At 40.2% G+C, this 25,321-nt stretch overlaps 1 protein-coding gene across 2 annotated transcripts in view; it reads right to left on the bottom strand.

Moving 5' to 3' along the window:
• Positions 1–1,370: 1,370 nt before the first annotated feature.
• The window catches only part of PIDD1 (p53-induced death domain protein 1), a 49,833-nt gene continuing 25,882 nt past the window's right edge, over positions 1,371–25,321 (bottom strand). Inside the window, exons 8-17 of one of the 2 annotated variants that reach the window (XM_040328514.1) lie at positions 24,570–24,746; positions 24,238–24,385; positions 22,011–22,146; positions 20,897–21,047; positions 13,268–13,391; positions 9,778–9,896; positions 9,410–9,517; positions 5,687–5,898; positions 3,231–3,495; positions 1,371–1,944 (exon numbers count right to left, since the gene is read on the bottom strand). In XM_040328514.1, coding sequence (XP_040184448.1) covers positions 3,252–3,495; positions 5,687–5,898; positions 9,410–9,517; positions 9,778–9,896; positions 13,268–13,391; positions 20,897–21,047; positions 22,011–22,146; positions 24,238–24,385; positions 24,570–24,746 — 1,419 coding nt within the window. In that variant the 3' untranslated portion in view covers positions 1,371–1,944; positions 3,231–3,251. Of the gene's footprint in view, positions 1,945–2,968; positions 3,496–5,686; positions 5,899–9,409; positions 9,518–9,777; positions 9,897–13,267; positions 13,392–20,896; positions 21,048–22,010; positions 22,147–24,237; positions 24,386–24,569; positions 24,747–25,321 lie in introns of those variants that run through there. The other variant, XM_040328515.1, reaches the window with a different exon arrangement.

Here is a 25,321-nt window from a genome sequence, read left to right on the forward strand (position 1 = left end):
GTCACATAGGTAAACAATTGTGGGGGTTCTAAACCACCACTAGATGTTAATATATTATAGACCAACTGTAACCTGATACAGTTTAATACAACTGAAAAAAATACATATAGGTGTGACAGAATATCCCAGCTTTTCCAGGTAGTGTTGCGGATTGTCTGCTGTCTTCTACTACACATTTCAACTAGACACATGCTGTAATGGACTTTAAACGATCAATAGGAATGTTAAGAAGGTGGGAGGGCAAGTTCCATTACAATCAGGTAGTACTGCTGATTTGCACGGTCAGTTTTCCTGGCATTCAGCTTTAGAAGGAGCAAAGAAAGCTATGTTATGTGGAGGCACCTCTTGGTTCTTCCACTGTATCTGCTTTATTCTTTTATATGTGACATGATCACTTTAAGCTGCAGATTGCAACAACCTAATAACCATAAGGATCCTTTCACACAGGCATTCTGAACTGATCCGCTTGTCAGTTCTTCAGGTGGATCTGATCGGGAGCTTCATGCAGCCATATGGACAGGCTGACACCCACCTACCTCCATCTATGTCCGGAAAACAAAACAAAAAAGGATTGCATCCTTTTCTGTTTTTCCAGACCTAAACCTGATGTATCAGAGGTAGCCTGATCAGCTTCTATTCAGCAGGGGATCTGCAGATGCCTTGCTGAACAGAATGGACTCTTCTCCATCTGAAAGGAGCCTAAAGCAACAAAGAATGAGCCATTGAAAAAAATCCATATCTAGGATGTCTACTATTTTAGCTATAATCTGTCATTACCTCCTTTAGTATGAAGAGAAAATAATGCATGCATCTGACGGATATCTGATAGCAGTTGCTGTACACCAACTACATATATCAAATCAGATTGTTTCTGCAGTCTTACAGCTGGCAATATATTTTTGTCCATATCTTTTGGGACCTCATGCAGGCCATATGGGCCAAATGCCAAAGAAAATTAATTTGAAAATCTGACATTTTGTGTGTAATCCGATGTTGCCACCATTAATTTCAAAATTTGACCAAACAAGCCTTCAATTTCACCTCATGTTACTACAGAAAATAATTATTGTGGCCAAGAATCTTCTTTTCTTCCTAGGTCACAGCTTATGCACATTTATTTTCGATTATATTTCTTGCATGATTCTCCCATCATTGATTAGAAATTTGTTTGTTTTTCAAAATATTTCCATTCACTCAAATTTGATGGGGGCACGCAAATTGGCCATGTAATGGTGCAAAATTTTAACAATTATTTTGGAATTTGACCCATGTATGGCTGGCTTTAAAGTATGAAGGGAAAACAGCAGCAGATATTTGCATATCAATTATATATGCCCATGTAAAAGAAAGTACAGAGATTTCTGTAGCAATGTTATTTCATAAAGTGACTCTACAAAGTATTTTATTCATTATTTTTACATATTTTACACAATATTTACAGCGCTCTACAACACATTACATTACATAACTCCAGTGGTAAAGGATGTACAGAACATTTACAAATCATTGGAGCATGCTGAGCAGGAGCATATCATTAACACTCTGTGACTTATTCTGAATTATTTGCTTCTTGTTCAAGTGACTTCTAGAACCAGTAGACTGTTTTTAAAAGGCAAAACATACCAAGCATCGGATGTGTGGCCCTTAAGCATTCTTTAAAAAAACTAAAAAATAGTTATGGATTGAGGACATTGTAATGCTTCGGGATGTTTTTGGCAAACATCAGTAATGGTGAACTAACCATTTAAGTATCCTTCCACTAGGTTTTGATCTTGTAGCAGTCTATGAGGAAATCTCCAGCATCAATAGAGGTAGACCTAGAGGATCTGTACACCAACATTTTCAGTTAGTGAATCAAGCAGATATGTGGTACATTTTTGTGTATTTGCCAGCCCTGCACTCCTGGGAATACAACTGGGACAGTTCTGGAGAGATCTGAAATATCTATGCAAAGAAAGATTTTTACTCATGGTTATAAGAGATGTATGAATCTGTGTGGCAAGATTGAAATATTTGTCCTTGCTGTGTGCACAAAAAATGATATCTACTATCTGGCGACCAAAATTTACTTTTTTATACATATATACTATGTACATAATATTTTTTTTTACATATTAACACAGTAAATACATTTCATACATAATAAGTACATAAATATGCATGTTGCATACTTTCTTTAAAAATCCAACATTCTCTAGTGACATTCACATAAGTCTTTTTGTGACGAATAAAAACTTTTTTTTGCAATAGGTTACATTACGCTAAACGGTCCACCTTGCAGGTTTCACTGCCTAAAGCAGTGCCATCTTTCTTCCAACCATTACATTGTAGGGTAAAACAGAAACAATTTAATGTTAATAGGATTTAGTACCATAGGAGATGATATACTAAAGGCAAATAGGCCTCTGAAGTTGCAACGAAAACAAAAAAACAGCATTTTTACTTGCACATGATTGGATGATCACCTCATTCACTAAGCTCTGGGGCAAATTTGCAAAGTGCAACCTCCCTTGCAAAGTAAACACCCTATGGGGTGTATTTGCTAAAGGCAAATAGACTGAGCTTAGTAAATGAGCAGAAGCTCTGCTAACATTAATCATCCAATCATGTGCAAGCAAAAATGCAGTTTTTGAAATTTTCCTTGCATGTGATTGAGTATTCTTTGCAAAGTGAAGGTTTACCTCATTTACTAAGCTCTGGAGCAACTGCACGTTTCTATTTGCCTTTAGTAAATCAACCCCATAGTAAAGCCCATTTTGTGTAGCCTGCATAAATACCAGGTTGGTATGGAAGAAAGTGTGTGTGTGTGTGTGTGTGTGTGTGTGTGCGCGTGCATGCATGTGTATATATATATATATATATATATATATATATATATATATATATATATATATAAAATAGCTCTTTCTTTTGTCTAGGCAGAGAAAAATGAAAGGACCTCTTCTTAATCCTCTGTTCTCTGTAATTTTTTTTACTTTGCCTTGCATAGCATAAAAGAAAATGTTCACTTTAAAACAGAGAAGCTCTTTTCAGTATATGAAGCTTTCTTTTCAAATGCCATTCATGTAGTTGCTAGATTCCAGCCTTCTGGTAGAACACAGAGACTTATGCCGTGTACACACAGTCGGAATTTCTTACAACAAATGTTCGATATGAGGTTGTTTTCGGAAAATCCCACCGTGTGTAGGCAAAGCTAAAAGCACTATTTATTACTCTTCTCTTTTACATACCATCTTCTGTCCATTGAGTCCTCATGATTGGCTCATGACAATAGCCGAGTCTTCACTGCTGTTGCCTTGGTCAAGACCTACTCTTTGGATGGATTGTCTGTATTTTTCTTTTCCTAAAGCAATCACATCTTCTATTTCATCTGCAATGTCATTTCTCTTGCTATTCCTCATGGCCTTCACAAGCTTCTCTATGCAGTCTGTCTCTGTAGAGTTCCTCTGTGCCCACGTAAAGAGCATATCTAATACCAGCTGATTGAAATCATTGCTACAAGAAAAGAAAATACTCTTGGATCATTCTTTTCTTTTAAGGGTGACATTTTAATTAATAAATTTTAATTACGAAAGCAGTTATTGTAGAGGAATATTGGGATTGTATGACATCACAGCACAGCACAACTTGACAATTAAAATGTATTATTGGAGGATGCCCTGCTCCAAGCCCTGCTTGCCTACCTTACCTGTCGCTGATCTGGAGAGATATGAGCCAAGTCACAAACTTGCCTATAAAAATTCAAAGTACAGACTCTCCATAACATTAAATGGAAAATCAAACTTCATCTTTGTGGGTAATATCTCATTGGATTGAGAACAGATGAGAAGACTGAAGGAAGGGCTGGGGGCAAGACTGTTACAGTTCACTAAAAGGCTAAGACTTACAGTATGTAAAGAACTTATTCAGTGAAACCATCCTAATTAAATGGCTCTTTTCACCAGCTGAGCAGGACTGTGCCTCCACCACAGGCTCACCCTCTCCCAGGGATCTCAATATGTGTGTTTTTTTATACTTTGGTGAGTATTCACTTTTAACTTTTGTTTGTAATTAAATCTTGATGGAACTTACTACACTCCTTTCCCCTCTCTTTTGTTTTAGAGATGGAGTTCCACTTAAAATTTGACAGCAGCACCCCTAGGTTGTTAGTTCTTTTTGTCTAGTTATAAGGGCTACCTGCTCATCAAACCCCCCTCCACTTAATTTTTGGTCTGCATCATTGTCTTTGTTCATTTAACGGTTAATTTCTCAATTTCATCATTTACATTTCCCATGAATGGTTGAGCGCTGATAGCCTAGCGCCATTCCTGGCGTTTGGGGAAATACGTTTTTACATATAATCAGCAATCACCCAAAAATAAAAAAATAGTTTTTGATAGTCTTAGCCTTTATTATGTTAAAACAGAAAATGTTATCTATCTGCGAATAATCCATAGCTACAATACACGAGAAACCTGCATGCACCATTTTCTCACATTATTTAGGAATACCACATGGTAAATAAAGTGGAGGTGTATTTAAAAAGCTGTACATGACTTTAAACCTATCCCCCCCAGAAAATAAGCTTTTTCAGATCTTTTATTTAGCTGTAACTACACTTTAAGGAAATCCTTCTCAAAAAGGGCCAGCGTGCAATCCTGGATGATGCATACATTGTTGTACTTTTAGCTTTAGAAAAACACTGCAATGGCTGCAGATTTTCTCCACTTCTTTTAAAAAGTGTTCAGAGGAGATCCAAATGCATCCCCAGTGCCTATTTCTGCACAAGGGCCTAAGATTACTACTATCAGTGTCTATGCCTTTTCCCTATCACGTTGCTTGTTAAAGCGTCTTTTACATTTTCCATTGGCAGTCACAGCCATTCAGTTAGTGGAGATGCCTTTGTTTTAAATTAAATATGAGCACCAAGCATCCTTAACCAGAAAACGATTCCTTACACAGACGATCTAATTCTTCTCCATCTCAAACTAAAAGAAAAGATTTGGGGCTGCAGGTCTACTTTAATCAGTGACATACAGTAGATCAGTAATTAGTATAGCCGTTTTCAGTGTGGGAAATTCCCAGTCTGCGACCTACTTTATGAGACTAATGCTGCCCATAGATTTAGCTTCTTTTTTATTTATTTAATTTAGTCAGTGGGCCGAACAGAAATCAAAAAAACAGATTCCCCCATCCATACAAATGAGATGGACAAAGCAATTCACTGATCAGAGGGCTGCAGCCACTAATCAACAAAAGTTTTCCCAACATCACCATTCGTCAGAAGTTGATCATTAGATCGATTTCTGTGGAGCAGGAATGGTCATAGATTTATTTAAATTCAGCCAGTACCTGCTGAATCAGACACATTTCAATCCATCTATGGTTAGCTTAATCTTGACAATGTGGAGAAAATTATTATTAATCTATTGAAGGTGATATTTCTGAACAGTGATTCGAGATGCTTACCCACATATTGGGCAGCAACAAATTGTCCTAGTCTGATTCCCAACCAGCCAGACTGACTGTCAGAAACAGCCATACTAAAGATTATTTTGTACCTGGGAATCAGGCTTAATGACTCGGACCAAAATGGAAATAATTGCAAATAAAAACACAGAAAATCTGTTCATAGAACTTACACAGTAAAGGTAAGCTACATGTCTTTGGTACATTAGACTGAGGTGAAGAGCTCCTGAACACTCACCTGTTGTTATGCTTAATACGTTGTAATTCTGTGTGCGGCAGACCAAGGTTAATGCCAATGTTCATCCAGTCAGATCCAATCTGTGTGGCAATACTGAGCAAGTTGGTTTCTGTGAGGTAACCAACCTCGGCATTGCCTAAATTCAAGGGACGGAGTGAGTAGCTAATTCCTTGCCTTTCATTCTCCTGGTTAAGACTTTTAACTTTCTGTACATAAAAGAGAAAAGCCAGAACAAAAATCGTTACAGTTTATACTTACGCTTTTTTTTTTTTTTTTTTTAAGTGGACCTGAATTTAAAAATGAAGCTTTGCTATATTATGGGGAACATTTAGGAATGTTAATGGTGCCTAAGCAACACCCTAAAAATGTGCTCTGTCTTCAATCCATCCAGAAAAAGAACAATGCACTTCCAGGTGCATGAGGCTACCTAGGCACTCCTGAACCTACGGCCTCATATCTTTATATCTGTGGGTTGAGATCCAAGGCATTTCTGCATCTGACTACTAGTCTAAAGATATTTGGAATGAGATCAGGTAAAGTCATTACTGTGCAGCTCTTTGTTGTTCATTCAGGAGCCTCTGACACAAGGAAGCAAAATCCTGCACCTACCAAGATGACCACCTTTGATAGAGAGACAGAGTGCAGAACAAGGCTTGGCAAGCCAGTAGTGGAGTAAGATCAGCAAGAGAGGCCCCGTGCAGTAATGGTGACCAGTCTTTTAGGTCCTTTAGTCCCCATTTACACCTGAGCCTTGTGTACACCTTACTATGCTCAACATGTAGATTCCCATTGTTTGTAATATTGCTTGTTTACAATTGGACACTCTGTTATTATAAGTTCTATTCCCCATGTTTGTATAATCTTCATGCATTAAGATAAAAAAATTAAAAAAAATCTATGTGTAGCAGCCCCCTAATGGTTACCTGAGCCCATCTTTTTCCAGGGATGTTGCAGGAGTGTCTAAGCTACCCAAGACTTCCCTCCTCATTGACTGAGACAGCAGCATGGCACAATTGGCTCCCACTGCTGTCAATCAAAATCATACAGCCAATCAGGAGAGAGAAGGGGGTGGGGCCAGGTCACAGCTACATGTCTGAATGGACACAGAAGCTGTGACTCAGCTCGGGTGTCCCCACAGCAAGCTGCTTGCTGTGGGGGCACTCAACAGGAGGGAGGGGCCAGGAGCACTGAAGAGGGACCCGAGAAGAGGAGGATCCAGGCTGCTCTGTGCAAAGCTAACTGCATAGAGCAGGTAAGTATAACATGTTTGTTATTTTAAAAAATACGAGACTTTTCAATCACTTTAAAGAAGTACATTTCAAGTATTTTTGGCTCATAAAGTGTTTTCGGCCCTATAGACTTCAATAAGAGCATCTGTAGCATTTTTGCACCTGAAGAGCTCTTCTCCTCTAAAACTGCTCTCCTCCATTCGCCCAGCCCAAGAAATAAAAGCCTGAAATGTCATGCCTTTCTCAGGTGTGAATGCAGGCCTAAACCTTACCTAGCTTTTTTGGGCACAGCTTTTAGAGTTTTATTCCTCTTTATCCCTTTCGCTCTCAATGACACATGCCATACTTTTGGCAGTAGCCGATAATGCGTTGTTCATCTGACAAGCTGTCAGCTGTTATATGGAAACAATATATCAGCCGCCAAAATCCTTTCACCACCCTGGTGGCACAGTTCCTCTGTCACCACCTGTGCTCCCGACATGCCTCCCAGGCTCTGTTCTCCCATCAGGGGACCTGGGACCGACATGCAGGGTAGATGGGAGGGGGATCAATGAACATCTGTTCTTTTATCCCTGCTTCCTAATAAGAACCTGGAAGCAACTAATATTTATTGACATAAAAATCTGAAACTACCACCATTTAATTCTTTAGGGTCTCTGCTTTCAGAAAATATATAGTGTTTTGGGCATAGGTGTGTGCAGCCCATTTCATTACATTGCACATACACGCACAAAACTTCTGTAACATCTAAAAGATAAAACTGTATAGCGTAATAAATAAAGCTTTGTGTGAATGAGGTCTTGGGGCACTTTCACATGGGTGCTGTGGCCTGTACAGTGTGAATCTGTGTTTTTATGTGGTTGGAGCTGTGGGCAGGCAGCATGTGTTATACTATGGGGACACAGAAGCTGTACGAATACAGCTGCAGGTCCTTTTTTGCAGGCGTGTGGACGCAGGTCAGTGTTGCCAACTGTCAGGCCGCGTACACACGGTCGAACATGTCCGCTGAAATTTCATGTGTGTGTGCGCCTGTCCATTCTAAATTCTTGCCCTCCTAAGTGGAGTTTTGTCCCTGAGCTACTTACTAACTCAAAAATAAAATAAGAAATATGTTTTTCACTTTAATATCTACCTTAGCCACTCAACCTCCAGATAATTTACCCCCCTTCATGACCAGGTCACTGTGTTATTTTAACTGAAAATTTACAGTCATGCAACGCTGTACATGAATTAAATTAATGTCATTTTTTTCCTCACAAATAGAGCTTTCTTTTGGTAGTATTTGATCACCACTGGGTTTTCTATTTTTTTGCGGTATAAACAAAAAATAAAAAAGACAGACAATTTAAAAAAAAAAAAAAATCTTTTTTACTTTATGCTATAAAACATATCCAATAAAAATATATTTTTTTTCTTTTAATTTCTTCATAAAGAAGCCAAAATGTATTCTGCTACATATTTTCGGTAAAAAAATAAAATAAAAAATAAGTGTATATTAATTGGTTTGTGCAAAAGTTATTGCATCTACAATCTATGATATCCACACTGGAATTTGTATTTGTAATGGCGGCGATCAGCAACTTGCAGTGGACAATCTAACACTTTGTGGGAACCACTGCCACCAATTCAGTGACAAGTGCTAAAAAATATACAATGTCACTGTACTAATAAAACTGACTGGGAAGGAGTTGAACGTCTAGGGCAATCAAAAGGTTAAATGCGTGGCTAACCAGTGATTTTGTGTAAACAGTGTGCTACTTTCACTAAGGGATGAGCAGGATTTTATTCCCTGAAAACAAAATCCAGCACATCCCCGCTGGCAGGACAGAGTGCTGCATTGTTTACCTATGCAGAGCACCGTCCAGTGTGTCTCCTTGCTGATCAGCGGGTGCCAGTGACTAATCACAGCAGAAGCGGCGTGCTACCTAGCAGTGCAGAATCACGTATCTTTACGTAATTCTGCACAGACCAGCCATCCTGTAGCAGTAAATCTGCTACAGGGCGGTCGGAAAGTGAATAAATCACATTAATAATAGCAAATTGTACTTGTTTGTAGCCTAAATACTGAAATTATTACTTAAAACTAATTTCGTAACTTTTGGAAATGCCAGTAAAAACTTTGCTGTGCCAGTAAATTATGGGTGTCATGGCAGTACATTTTAATCCGACAGGTTGGCATCACTGATGCAAGAGTATGGCCCCAAATACACCCACCCCTGCACACCTGTCAAATTAGGGCCTGTGGCTGTATTGCAGAGAGACACACACACAATAGGATTGGTTATTAAAGGGGACGCCCCCCCCCCCCTCCACCACATCAATCAGCCCTCTCCTACCCACATCTGATTCCCTTTGCTACCCCAGGCCCCCATAAGCACGCCTATGGTTTTGGGGGTTTTAAGTGATCTTCAGGCCTAAAATTCTTTTTTAATCATGTTCAATAAATACTACAATGGCTCTGGCAGCAGAAGGGTTAAACAAAACTTCCACCTACTGGTAATCTGATAGGTAATGTAGCCATCCAGTCAGATTTTGTGCCTTTTCTGTGCTTATGGGCTTCCTCCGGTACAGCTTCTGGAACTGATCCACGGTAAAATGACACCTGAGGAAACAGGACCAAGAAATACCATAAGTGATTCACAGTACTTTCATGACATGTATACTGTCACATTAGGCAGCATTCAAACAACATGAGTGTATGGATAGCAGATAAGACACATTGGGACACATTATGCCTTTTTCACAAAGCAGAAAAGAGCTGAGATTCAGTTTTGTAGATATCAGAAAATTACTTTTGATATTGTGTTCTGTACATAAAAAAAAAAAAAATACTGTAGATTTTTTGCCCTGGAAGTCACTCACCTGCCCTTTAACATCCTCTTGCTTTCTGTCAGTAGAAGAAGTCACATATACCTCCTTCATGTTTTTCATTTTTGCATAGAACACGAAAGATATTTTTCCATCCACACAATCTGGACGCTCTGAATCAAAATAAAGAATATGAAATTTAGCAATGCATGCTCCATAACACAATCAATCAATGACAGGGGACAATTTGTGTATGTGTGATAAAAAGGAAAAACAAACATAAGAAAATGTATAAATGGATTATGCAGGCATTCCTTATATAAGTAATTCACTTAGAGAAAAACGGAACATGCTTAAAGGGGTTGTAAGGGAATTTTTTTTTTTCCCTAAATAGCTTCCTTTACCTCAGTGGAGTTCTCCTATACTTACCTCATCCTTTGATTTTGCTTTTAAATGTCCTTATTTCTTCTGAGAAATCCTCATTGCCTGTTCTTCTGTCTGTAACTCACCACCATAATGCACACCAGGAAGAAAGCCTCTTGAGGGGGGAGGGGGCAAGCAGGAGTGTCAGGACGCCCACTAACACACAGCTCCTTTCTCTTTACAGTGTGTAGTTACAGACAGAAGAACAGGAAGTGAGGATTTCTCAGAAGAAATAAGGACATTTAAAAGCAAAATCCAAGGATGAGGTAAGTGAAGGAGGACTGCACTAAGGTAAAGGAAGCTATTTAGGGAAAAAAAGTAATTCCTTTACAACCCCTTTAAAGATACGGGGGGGGGATTCAAAAATCCCTGCTTCCAGTTTCTCTAGTTTTACTGACATGTGCAGGAAATTAGGGTAGTTCTTTATAGTGAGGAAAAAATGATCCGCACTCCGGTTCTTGCTCTTAAAATTTCTTAATTTTATTGAATAGTCACAGTGGACAAACGCAGATTAAGTTAGTTGACATGTTTCAGCCTATAAGGCCATGCAGATTAAGTCAGTTTGCGCGATTCAGCCTATAAGGCCACGCAGATTAAGCCAATTGACGCGTTTCAGCCTATAAGGCCTTAGTCACATGACTAAGGCCTTATAGGCCAAAACGCATCAACTTAATTAATTTGCGTTTGTCCACTGTGGCTATTCAATAAAATTAAGAAATTTTAAGAGCAACCACCGGAGTGCGGATAATTTTTTCCACATTACTCTACGCAGCCAGCGACTGTGGATCGAGCACCTGGGAGCACTGCTATCTATGTGCTGTATGAGTAGTAGCACTGACTTTTCTGTTTATACTATACTGTTTATACTAGTTCTTGTTAGTGCCACTTTCAAAAAGATAAACTGACAGGTCATGTTAATATCACAAACAGAAAGCAGCAACTTTTTAAGACCACCAAGTGCCTGCTCCTCAGGTGTGTACTGGTGATAACGGTGGACTGGATGTATGTTTTGGCAATGCCATGTGCCATTTCATCACAGCATCCCCATATGTCTGGGTCCCATTGATTTATGGAGTGCATTGGACTCTTTGTATTTATGGCCTTTTAAAAAGTGCCATTATGACTGCACAAAAAGAATTACCTCCAGTTCAAAGCTAATAAAACGTAAGGTATTTAAAGCTGTATTAAACCCAAAACCAAAAATCCTTAGATGTGGTGATTATATTAGTTATCTCCCCCCCCCCTTTATTCTCACTGTGTGTACAGGCCAGTAACATATCTCCTCTATTAGGGTGCCTACATTATGGCTGAAAAGGCAACAGCATTGTTATCCTGGGGGGAGTGGAGTGTTAAACTAGGTACACCTAGATCCAAATTTGTGTTGTTCAGAAGGGACCAGACGAATATTGATCTGTGTGTAGCTTTCCTTATTTGACAAAAGCCGATTAGATCAGCTTCGGTTGAATGGGCCCCCATTGGAAAATCTTCTTCGATCAGCAGCTTGAAGTCAATTGGCTACAGCACTGATCAGTGTATTCTGACAGTGGAGAGTCCTCACTGTCAGAATACAATGTTCTGGCACGGGGAATCCTCCATCCACCTTGCTTGTGTGGCCACTGGCTGATCAATAAAAAAAAAAAAAACAGCCATGTGTTCCCAACTTTAGATGAACTAGCAGAATTAAATACACGAACGAAAACAATTATTTAAACTTGATCATTGTAAGCACACCTGTCAGTGATAAATGGTTTATCTCATCCCTCTCACTGCTGCATTTGCAGGACAGCTTGTTATGTTAAAAAACAACAGACATACTGACTGGATCATCATGTGAAAATAAATGAAAGAAAGCCTAAATAGAAAACGAATGCAGCTAACATATGTAAAAATCGCTAAGCTGCAATATAATACATTGTAGGTTTAATACCACTTTATGACAAACTCAAATTTGGCATACAGAGACAGGGCAGAGAGAATGTCTCTGTATACTGTGTAGCATGTTCACTGAGATACCCCCTCCCCCTTTCCCTCCCTACAAGTCACTGGTTGTCAAAGATGCTGTCGACTTTACAGCCAGCAGTGACAGTGGGCGGAACCTGATAGGGAAGCTAGGGGACTAGTTCCCCATCAGGACTGCTCTTTTCTTGTGATTGACAGCAGGCCATGGATGTATTTTATTGCCAATAGTGGGCTATATATTTGCTATGGATATGTGACACAGCCTGCTGTCAATCACAAGGAGAGCAGACCTGATGGGGAATTATTTTTTTTACCAGAAATAGGGATACTACATTTATCTCCAGTGTTCAAATTTAAAGTGGTATCTAGTTTCCAGCAAAACTGGGAAGTATTTTTCACACGAGTCATTGAGCGCACAGCAGGAAGACTTCAGTTCATTACACGGTCAAATTACTTACAGCGTACTTGGTCAAAATAGGAAAGTGGACAATCTTTTCATTTAGCCATCAGATCCTCAAGAGTAATCCACTGTTGGGTTACCAGGGTAATTAGATTGGCATGCAGGTAGTAGGCCTTTTCTGCTCTGAAACAATTGCAAACGTATTTGACTAGAGGAGTGACAGCCTTTGGGGCATTATGCCAGGATTGCTTGGAAGATATATGCAAGATGGCTAGCTTGAAGTCTTGTGCGGCCTTCATTCAACCTTACCAACGAAATGTGTGGTCAGCAAGTTTCAGACGAGAGATCAATTTTTTTGGGCTTTAGCAGCTTTTCTTTGATTGTCAAGGTCTCTTTTCATTTGTTCTCTCCCCCCCCCCCCATTTATTCAACTATAGTATATCCCGTTGTGTGATGACGTGAGGTGGGCCAGGAAACCGTAAAATCGTTATCAAATACTTACCGTAATTTTCCTTTCCTGGCCCATCCTCACGTCAGCACAGGACTCCCTACCTAGTGGCCTGTCGCAGGCTAGGTTATTGAACATTTCAGTTGGGGGGAGGCTGTCTTATTTAGCTTTGTACAGGTGGTCCTGTGGGGCTCCAGAGGAGGTGTTAACCCATTGTGTGCTGATGTGAGGAATACAATTTCTATACCACATCACCAGGTTCTGCTCTGGAGAGTGATATAAGTGGTAGAATCCATAGCTGAACCACGTTGTACCTGAATGAAGCTTTAGCCCCTGTTCAAATGCAGCAAAGAACTGTTCCCCTTCTACAAGTTCTACTAGGTCAGAGGGCTCAGGGCCTTTATATCTATCCCGCAGCTTCTTCACTGTGAAGTCCACCTGGGGAGAGATGGAAAACGTTAATAATTGAAGGAAATAAGGTTAAATAAGGTTGAACTATAAAGTTTCATTAAAATAATGTCCTTATACAGATGCATATCCCTTCCTGTATTTACAGGTAGGAAATACACCTGTAAGGCCTCTTGCACACGATATTCTTGTTTGAGCATCTACTTTTTCAGATTATTTTTGTACGTGTTGCGGCATATGCGTTTATGTGCGCAAAAACTTGTTCTTGCGTTTTTGTTCAGCACAATATGCAAATAACATTTGCACACATTTTGCTTGCAATCAGGCGCAACCCCACGTATTTGCATGCACAAGACATACATTTCTGACCAAAAATGCAGATTTTTCTATTTTATTTTATTTTTTACTAAAGAACACGCAGTTTTCGTTTAAGCGCCTGTGTGCATAGGCACATTACAATTAATGGCCTGTATTTTAGCTTAGTAAAAAAAATTCAAGCTGCAGTGTGCAAGAGGCCTAACACACAAAAAGGTGGAGCAAAAATGGAAAGCTCTCCAAGTAATGTCCGAATCCTTTCATGTATTTTTTTTTTTTTTTTTCAGCTAAAGAGAAAGCTAACAAAATCCTGCGGTGGGTTACTGCAACTACTAGGGTTACTGCAAATCAGTTCATGGAAGGGCTTTAAATTTTCCACTTAAACTGAACGTTGACCAGGGAAATGTATTGGCCTCTGCTTCTTACAAATTCATTGCACTTCCCTCATGGCCCCATTCACCTACCAACTCTGAAAAAAAAAAAAAATACTACTGTGTACTGGGGAGCATGTGACTTCTCCCCCCTTTCTGCCACAATGCAGTGCCCTGTATTAGTGTGGTCAATGTCTAGGCCCAAACTACTGTATGTGTCAGTAGGTTCCATAGCTCCACGTAAACTCCTTCCTGGCTGACTTGCATCTTACACAGGCATTTTTTACTTGGCTCCAGTAGGCAAACAAGAATTGAGGGAGTGCAGGAATTGTAAGGCTGGGTTTCAGACCTATGCAAATTGGATGCGGTTTACACCGCATCCAATTGGCTGGACATTTTTAAATTCATTCATTTTAACGAGGCTGGTTCTGCGGTGCAGTCGCACTCCGCATTGCGCAAAAAACATGTGTGTTTTCTAGGCAGTGTGGTCTGGCTCAGGTGCGAATTCAGGCCCATTATCTTCTATGGGCATGCATCTGATTCGCAGATGTGTTCCATTGTGAACAGGATAAAATACTGATGTCACCCTGACCTGATCCTGATGCAATCCTGACCTGATCCTGATCAAAAACTGATCAAACGCTGAACAACTGATTTTTTTATTCGCAGGGAAAACAGAGCTGGAATTCGAACCTGACTGGTGTGAATCCAGCCTTAAAGAAAGCAGGGTAGGTGGTGGCCTATAAGGTGAACTTTATATTACTTTACCTTGAACGAACAAAGTACAGGTACACAGTAAACCTAGACTTTGTATTAGAAACACATGCATTAGGATGGAATTATACACAGTCAGAACTAAAATGGGACATTTTTATAAAACTAACACAAAGAAAAAGTATTACAACATATTTTCTCATAAATACATTTGTAGGCACATGCTCTTACTGTCCTAAATACTCAACATGCAACTCGTTAGAGAAACACTCTGCTAAACTTAAATGATCCCAATACATAAATAATGTAAACCATAAAAACAACCTGAAACACTGTTTAGGGGTATAATAGCAAGGCACATATGCAATGATTAAAAAACAGGGCCTGTGTGTGGCCACTCTTTCAGCTTGCAATAGCTGAACAAAAACACTGTACTGTTGTAGCTAATTTCTGTTAGGAGAATATAAAAGACGCTGCTAATTGTGCTGTGGCACTTTATTTGAACATCACAAGTCCAGGGCTTGTGATAGTTCTGTCTATACTGACCCTGTTCTGAACACTCTGAACCCTGACTCTGTTCATAATTAGCCTGCCTTGACCCTAGCCTGTTACTGGATCTCTCTATCCTTTGATGCAGATTACGTTTCATCTCCTGCCTGTCCTTACCTCTGCCTCTTTCTAGATTACTCCCATCTTCTGCCCATGGACTTTGTTACAAGATACTCACCAGCTACACTACAGTCCTCACTTGATACTCCTCAAGACCGTCCACAGGTAATATTTCCTTTACCCTTACTCAGTCTCTTGTGTCATCTGGCCAGCAACTATAGCATCCTGTATTAAAGCCTGGAGACAACCAGGTCGCAGTAGGCCTGCTCGCCTTAAGGCTTAAGGGAACAGAGGCTTCTGGTGAGTCATTTTGTGGAGATTTCCTTTCACTTCTTGTTGCCTCTCTGTGACTGGTGGAGACAAGAAATGTCTCCAATGTAACTCAGACAGCAAAAATAAAAATCAACAGGGGTTTTAACTAGGGATGTCCCGTTACCGATACTAGTATCGGTATCAGTACCGATACCAAGCATTGTACTCGGGGGAGATGCTCCGATGCCTCAGCCGATACCTGGGCAAGCAGGGGAGTTGCAAGTCTTCTCCCCCCGTGCTGTGCTGTCTTTCCCCTGTGCTGTCTTTCCCCCGTGCTGTGCTCTTTCTCCCCCTAGTTCCGTGCTCTCTTTCCCCGGGTTCCGTGCTGTGCTCCCTTCCCCCGTGTTTCGTGCTGTGCTCTTTTTCCCCCATGCTGTGCTCTTTCCCCCCGTGTTCCGTGCTGTCCTCTCTTTCCCCCATGTTCCGTGCTGTCCTCTCTTTCCCCCATGCTGTGCTCTCTTTCACCCTGTGTTCCATGCTGTCCTCTCCCCCCCCCCTCCCCATGTTCCGTGCTGTCCTCTCTCCCCCCTCAATCTGTCATGATGGAGAGCGGGGGTAGGAGCCGCTAAACCCGGCTCCTACCTTTTCAGAATTAACAGAGTCAGTGATCACTGACTCTGTCCATTCATATAACTGAGCATCGTAACCTGTGTTTACGATGCTTCAGTTTATGAATGGAGAGGAGCTTCCCTCCATTCATTTCAGCTGAGGCTGCAGAGAAAGGGAATGGGGAATCTGTGTCCCTTTCTCTGTCTTAAAGGGGAGATGTCAGAGGTCTGTTAAGACCCCTTATATCTCTCCAAAGACCCCCAACAGGGCTGATTTAAAAAAAAAAATTGCAATAAATACTTTTTTTAAAAATAAATGAAAATAAAATGTAAATAAAAAAAAACACACTGACAATCCACCCCCCCCCCCCCCCCAAAAACAAAAAAAAAATCACTGTAAAAAAAAAAAAAAAAATACTGTCACATGACATTAAAAATAAGTATCGGTAATTGGTATCGGCGAGTACTTGAAAAAAAGTATCGGTACTTGTACCCGGTCTCAAAAAAGTGGTATCGGGACAACCCTAGTTTTAACCCTTCTCTACTTTATAAAAAAAGTTTTGACTATACATATGCTAAGAAAACTTTGTAAACTAGTAAATATTGAAGAGGAGCTCTGGTCATTGTGTTTTGTAAATGTCAGAAGCAACAAAAACTGTAGCTGCTGACTTTTAATTTTAAACAGACGCTCACCTGTCCCCAGATCCTGAGGTGTGCTCACCCAAGCCGTCCCTTCCCTCCGTTTCTGTTCCCAGCACCAGCATCTCACCTGTGGGCACCCGATTGTGACAGATTGCGGCTTCATAGCTGGGTGTTCACTGTGCATGCGCGAGCCAGCTGTGCATTGTGAATGGTCCCCCAGTCTTCTGGGACCTGCTACATGTCCCAGATAACTATGGAGAGGGAGGGGGAAAAAGGAGAACCGTTCGGGGAAGAGAACTATCATTTGGGAAAGGGGGTGTGGAGTCTTTAAAGTGGAACTTCCCCTTTTGAGTACCACTTAAAGTATGACTTCTATAAATCTTTTAATGCAGCATCATCCCAGAGTCCAAAGTATAAAAGGAATAAAATAATCCTGAGCCTCCTTACTAACATTCAACTTTCATTCACTCTCACCTCCCCACTCATATCAGCCCCCAAAGTGAGGAAAGGAAATCCTTTGTAATCTCTTAGTTGTTCTAACTAGAATTCATTATGACCAGTTGATGGGCCAGTCACATCCTCCTGCATACCTGGAAATACTGGGTTCTTCACTTCCGGTGGATAGAATTACAACCAGTTTTGACAGCCAAACCTGATGGGCACCAGAGCTTCATCTACCCCCACTCCTCTTGCATGCATTCATTTTTTTTCCAGCAAAATAATTATGCTACATTGACTCTCAAGGTTCTGCCCACAATGTGTGTAGAAATGTTCTCTTGGGATATGTAGCTCTGGGGGCATATATCATGTTTGTCCTGCTTTTTTCCCATTTCAGTAAAAAAATAACCGCTAAAAAGGCACCATCAGACTGAGTCTGGTTTAAAATGACAACTGGTGTACAATGGGGGTAATGGAAATTCAGCAGGTGTTAATACACGTGGAGTAAGCATACATATTTTACAATGCAGTTGCTCTCAGTTCTCATAACAGAATACTTACTGATTTACAGCAATAGGTCTGTGAATATACTTATGGGTTTAGTAGCAGAGTTCTCTTTTAACAGGCACTATAGGTTACAAAAATTAATTCTGCCTCTAACTCATGTAAAAGAGGTTGAAAGAAATCCATACACATGCAGATAGTAGTTTGCTGGCATATTTATAAAAACATAAAATGACCAAACCATTCACAAAAGATTCTCATCAAGCATCATCAAGTACCATACCCCAATCTAGGCTATAGTAACACAACTAGCCAATAACTACATTATCACAAACTGTGGATTCAGCAAGAATTGTTTTCCTCCATTTTTCTTTCTAATATTTCTAGTCATTGGCATTTATTTACTAAAGGTGTAGAAATTGTTAAGGTTACAAAAGTAAAAGCGTGTTTACTTCAAATGCATAATCATCTGCAAGGGAGCTTTACTCATGGGACTGGGTAACTGAAGTGATCTTCATATTATTTACCAAGATTTCATGTTAGAGAATGAGGTATATCTTTGCTGAATCGATCAATCAGGTCTTAAAGCAGCGTTCCACCCATTTTTGAGAGGTGATCTTAAACTAAAGACCATCTCTCAAAACCAAATTTTTGGATATTAAAATGTATTTTTTATTTTTCGTACTTACCTTTTTGGAAATACCAAGTGTACTTCCGATCTAACCGGGTCGTGGCCCATGACGTCACATCCTCCTCTGCGGCAAGCTCCTCGATTGTCTTCTGGGACATATGTGTGTTCCAGAAGACAATCTGGCCTATCACAAAGCGCCGCGCGACTTGCGCATGCGCAGTAGGAAACTGACAGTGAAGCCGCAAGGCTCCACTGCCGGGTTCCCATAGTTGGAATGTCGGCGCCGGCACCCGATCCGATGGACAGATCGGCCTCGGGGGGCCGACATCGTGGGCTCCCTGGACAGGTAAGTGTCCTTATTAAAAGTCAGCAGCTACAGTGTTTGTAGCGGCTCACTTTTAAAAAAAATTTGGATGGAACACCGCTTTAAGAAAGGTTTTTTCTTTCCTTGCATATGATTCTGTATTTTTTGCACAGTCCCTTTTTTTTTAATAAAGCTTCACCAGATTCAGTAAGCCAAGTGAAATTGTTCTACTCCTTTTACTGCTGTATAACAACCCCACTGTGTTAGTTAAGACAGAGGCACCACAAGTCCAACCAGAAAAGACATGCAAAGAATCTCACATGCTTGTACCTAGCTTCATCTAGCTGTGGATTTTCACTTGATGGGATCACAAAATCTAAAACATACAGATGCCTTTCTGAGATTCAGTTCAGAGCCCAATTTACGAATGTGTACAATTACTGTAAATCTGCTACATGTTCAACTGAAGCTGAAAGAGACAGCAAACAACTTTAAGGGCCTATTCAAATGTCCAACACACCCCAGACTTCCAACACACAACAATGGATAAACTTGAACCTATTTTTTGCAGTGACCCACAATGCATGAGTACGTTTGATGCGTGCTGAGATGCATCATCCTGAACAATGAATTGGGATGCATTCTACAATTAACATAGTGTAGGTGCATTACCATGTATGCAAAGAAACGCAAATACCACAACACACAAATAGAAACAGTCCCTTAATCATTGGTTGATAATTATTCATTTTTGGGCAGTTAACTGTGACATGCCATTTGTTGAATGTGTGTGTGACTGCATGTATTATTATTATTACCAAATATTTTAAAACGGTTTATATATATATATATATATATAAAAAATGTCCTCATAAAGATTTGTGAAACATAAAACCACACTAAAAGAATGCCATTCATGTATTTAAAATAAGCAGATTATGAGATATTATTTTAATGTTTACCTAAAATTACTTTTTTGTAACTAGTTTTTATGCAACTGTCACATTCTTCATGTTGCTACCTAATATATTTTGATTATTGTAGCACATACTGTATACTCTACATCTTTGTAGATTCTACCTCTGGTGTCTGTCTGTTTCTTTGCAAATGGTGAGATAAAATCTTAACCACACAAAGTGCCTGATTTTTATTTAAAGTGGTATTAAATCCAAAACCCCAAAATCTAGAATATTTCAGCTATGTGGTGACTGCATTCATTTTTCTTTTTTTTCACCTGATGATCTGACCAGTAACACACATCCTGTATTAGAGTGCCTCCATTAAGTATCAAGGAGCATGGGGGCACTTTTGGACAGCAGCATTGTTAATCTTGGGGGAGGGGAGTGTTAGATGCCATTGCATATTTAGATACAATAACAAACTGAAGATGAACTCCAGCTAACACGTTTTAAGCAGTTACAGTAAACAGTTTTTTCCTTTTGTGACAAAGGTTTTGCATGAATATAAACTGATCATTGTAAGCACCCCTGGTAGAGAAGGGAAGTTAAGGCAGAAGATGTATGTGATGAACCTCTTCACCAGATCTGAAGCCACGGGTGCTGGCAATGCATATGGTGATGCAAAATGAATGGGAAATGTCTAGACAGCCACACTCCAAAAATGTTGTTTTTATTGTAAAGATCAAATCACAGCATACATGTCACAGCAAACAGGATACCACTGACGCACTTCGCACCAAAACTTAGTGCTTAATCATAGCTAAGTTTTGGTGCAAAACGCGTCAGTTGGTATGCTGTTTGCTGTGACATGTATGCTGTGATTTGATTTTTGCAATAAAAAGCTACATTTTTGGAGTGCGGCTGTCCAGACATTTCCCCTTCACTGTAAGCACCCCTGTTAGCAGAAAATAGTTTGTTTGGACCTAACTTCTACATCAAATACTTTTGCAGGTAAAACAGTAAACAAATACGTTTTTAAATTGTTTATTTAGCTGTTTTTCAGGCATTTTGCTTCAAGTAGAAAAGTTTTTTAAATGGTGTGCTAGTGATATAAATGATAAGTTGCACTGGTGTATAAATACAGTATATTCTTTGTGGGAAATAGGCCGGTTCTTAGCTAAAACCTTTAGTGAGGAATCTGGAAGTTAAAAAGGAAAGCAGAGGTCTTTTTTATGAAAGAAGCATTACCTTATGTTTGGGGACGCACTGCAGCAACACTTGTTCTGGGTCTCGTTTCCTTTGTAGAGCAACAAAGTTTACCTGGTACATACGCAGGCGCTTATACGCAGTTTTGGCCAACTCACCTACATAGGATTTTGTGGTATACCATAACCAGTACCTTCAAAATAAATAAAAAACAGAAATCACACATACATTTATAAGAATATGTTACCGGAATAATAAGTTGGAACTCCAGCCAAAACATATTTTTTGTTTTTGATAGAATAGAGAAAGGCCAGAACCTCTTCCTACCCCCTGCAACACCTGATACTGGAGCAGAAAATGCAGCAAAATCTCCTCTGTGGTGCAGCAATAGCATCTTGTGGAAGTCCTAACCCTTCCCTATGCTGCCAAGTGACTACTACAGTCATTTCCAGCTTCTATAGAGACCCCAAAGATATGGTATATGCATAGATAGATTATAATTCTTTAACTTTTAGTTTTTTCATCAGGGGAAAGATCAATTTTACTATAAATAATAAATATGTGCATTTTTAATATGTACAATTTCAGTTGTAGCTTTTGGCATTTGATTCCCGAAGCGAGAGATCATCACTTTTATAAATGCACCTAGCTTTATATATTATTACACTCAAATATTATCCCTATCATTCAGGCGAAAAGTGATCCCGCTAAGTCTTATTCCATGTTTTTTTACTTCGGTCCTGTCCTAGGGTGTAAAGTTACTCGCAAAAACCAGACACACTGGGCTTGATTTACTAATACTGGAGAGAGCAAAATCAGGTGCAGCTGTGTAATGGTAGCCAATCAGCTTCTAACTTTAGCTTGTTTAACTAAGCTTTGACAATAAAACCTGGAAGCCGATAGGTTTCTATGCAGAACTGCGCCAGGTATTACACTGTCCAGTTTTAGTAAATCAACCCCACTGTTTTACCCACTCTAATACAATATACTGAGCATGTCTTTGATGTATTTTGTTCTCTGTATTTTTGTCTGTGAACTCTTTTCCTTTAATAAAAACAAAAAAAAAGACCAGGCAAGAAGGAGGCAGGCCAGGAAATCTTGTCCTAAAAATGGAACCGTTAGTGCAAACAAAAAAAGTACCACACAATATACTCACCAAGAGAAGTGATCCACCTGGAAGTGGGCGTAAATATGAGTAATCTGTAACACAACCTGACTGGTAATATCTGTCCAGGTCTGTGCCTGCGGATCACCATGCAAGAGGAATAAGTGAGATCGATCCAAAGCATCACCTGCAAACAGTATCAATAGTATTACAAAGAGAAAAGTTTCAAAATCACCCAATAGTGCCTGAGCTTTATCATATTTCACCCAGGGCTTTTTCTCAAGCCATACCTGATCTTTTTTCTTTATATAGCAATTGCAAATGTGCAATAGCTATTGCATTTTTCTTTTTAGTTTTGGATACAGCAAGCAATTAAGTATAACCCAGCCCTCAAAATTTCCACTTGCCTGCTTGCATTTGGCGAGTGGAAAATTGAGGGTGAGTGTGGGCTGCCTCAGAGAGGTGGGGGCCAGCACTGGCAGAAGGCGAGGTTGAATGGGAGCCGTTCCTTCCATGGGAAGAGAGAAGGGAGGAAGAGGAGAGCCGGCCGGATCAGAGTGGGGATAACCCACTGTAACATCTTTCATTTGAATTGCAGTCTGTGCGTCGTCACACACAGTCCTGCCTTCTGGTCCAGCTACTTTGATAGACAGAACACCGATCCAATGCTGGGAAATGTGACGTCTATCAAAGGAGGTGGGCCAGGAGGCGGAACTGTGTGTGACAAGGAGCGGACTGAAATTCAAATGAAAGCTGTTACAGCGAGCAATCCCCGCTCTGATCCGGCCGGCTCTTCTCTTCCTCCCCTCTCTCTTCCTCTGCGCAGGTCAAGCTGCAGTGGTGGGCACAGGTGAGTTGCATTGGTGGGCACAGGTCACGCTGCATTGGTGGGTACTGGTCACGCTGCATTGGTGGGCAAAAGTCAGGCTGCATAAACGGGCAAGGGTCATGCTACATTAGAGAGCACTGGTCCCACTGCATTGGTTGGCACTGGTTAAGCTGCATTGGTGGGCACTGGTCATTCTACATTGATGGGCACTGGTCATGTTGCATTGATGGGCACTGGTCATGCTGCATTGATGGGCACTAATAAAGTTGTTAATATATTTTTTTGTAACTTACGTCTGCATAATTTAATAATTTATGAGGGTGGAATTAGGGGCAGGGCATGGTAGGGGTTGGGGGGGGCAACTGGTGGGGAGTAACCCTTAAGGCCTGGCTAGTAGCTCAGGACCAGAAATTTTAGGCCTTGGTATAACCCCTGTAAAGTTTATTTTTTATTTTTTTGCCTGCCCATAAATGCAGGCCCACCTGTGCCCATCAACGCAGCCTGACCTGTGCCCATCAATGCAGTCTAACAATTGGTATTCCAAATGCGCGTTTTGACCATCCTGTAAAAAGGGGTCAAATACTTTTGGTGAGTTTCCACCTTCCCATTGAGCACTCATGGTGAAAGAACTTGACATTTTTATCTCAGATCTATTTGTTTTGGTGTTGGGATTATTATCACACATGGACTTTAAGCTTGCTTTTTTCTACCATATATAGATTCATACATTTTTTTGTTTTTGTTTTTTTTATGGTTTATTTTTGTCATCTATGTGATTCATCTTGCAATGTTCAATTGTTTGTCCTATTCTTTCATTTTATTCACGTATACCACTAGTGATTTTATTACCCCAAAGGGGTAGCTACCATTTGTTCATATCCCCACACACAGGGCGCCAATTCTAGTTTATTTTTTCACTATACATTAAAACTATAGACTGATCATTTCTTTGTCAGTGGGCAAATGTACAAAATCAACAGGGGATCAAATACGTTTTTCCCTTACGCTCGGTTCACACTGCAGCGATGCGGGAACCATGCAAATCCACTGCCGGTTCCCACATCAGATGTCTTCCGGTGGCAGTTCACACTGCCCTATGTGAACTGTTGGGAGTGTCAATAGAAAGTTAATGACTCCCCCAAATCAGTTTGCATATTGCAGAGGGAACTGCCAAATTCAGACAGAAATCAGATCGCATGGTTGTAAACACCCATGCAATCCGATTCTGCTGCGGACCAAAAAAAGGGTCCTGTGCGAGTTTGTTCCAAATGCGATGCAAATTCAGCCATACTATCTGTATGGCTGAGTTCGCATCGCACAGACATTACATCCGGTGTTAGAGAGCAAAGCAGTGTGAACTGCCCCTTACTGTAGATGGGCGAATACAGGTAACATAGGTTCTTTATAGGGAACAAAGACAAAAAAATGATATTCCTTTCAGCAGCTGACCTGTGATTCCTGGTGGCAGCGGCAGCTGGATTTTAACAGGACGTAAGAAGTTGTCTGTTGAACTCTGTGAAAGACATAAGAGTGGGCTAGTAGAAGATGAATTGTCTCCTGTGATCTCCCGCAGTAAGTTTCTGCTGACTGGTAGTACCTGAAAGAGTGAAATCATGAACGTTTTTTCTTAGTTCATGCCAGCTTTTTATAGCGTTGCAACACAAGATAAGTCAGATTTACAAACCATTACTATATTATAGTATCACTCCCAACTAGTTACACGAGAAAAAGAAAAAAAAATTATGGAACAAAAACTAGGGCTAATTTTACCTACAACTGACCTGCATACGAATTGTTCGGGTCCTCTGTGTTGCTCCAGCTGGAAATTCAACCCGAATATTCTGATCCACAGTGGAGAAGAGGAGCTCTCCTTCTATAGGCACCTCACACCTATCTTCTACTAAACGTGACACCACAAGGAACCAGGAGAAGTGAGGGGTCCTGCAGGTGGCTACCATCTGAGCAAACAAGACAGAAAAGTACATATATTTTAAATAAACACCTAAGGAACACAATGAAAAACTGAAAGTTGTTCAAGCACTAAACTGCTGCAGGCAAACACAAAGTCCTTCTCCTGCCAACATCTATTTCTGCATCGAGCGTTTCCCCTTCTACATTTTTTATTATGCTTACATTTCTCTGTGAGTAAAAAAAAAACTCTTCTTTGCACCCAAGACATAATCACAAGGGCCGAAGCCAGAAGGAGGGAAGCATATTGCTTTTTATTGGCAAGAGACATTTACCATGCTGAATTGTGCACTTTGGGTACAGTTATACTTTAAAAAGTGATTGTAAAGGCACATTTAATAAAACAAAAAATAAATAAAAATAAATATATGTCATACTAACCTGCCCTGTGCAATGGTTTTGTATTCCCCACAGACAATCCTAGCCTTCCCCCTTGCACAGTGCCCCTATAAAAAGCTTCCTGCTATGGAGGCACCTGTGCATTCTCGCTTTTGAGCCGCTCTGTATGACCATAAGGCACACAAAGCGGGTTCCTTAAGGACACAGCTGTCTACTGTGTTTACAT

The sequence above is a fragment of the Rana temporaria genome, chromosome 11, assembly GCF_905171775.1.
Source record: "Rana temporaria chromosome 11, aRanTem1.1, whole genome shotgun sequence".
NCBI lineage: Eukaryota > Metazoa > Chordata > Amphibia > Anura > Ranidae > Rana > Rana temporaria.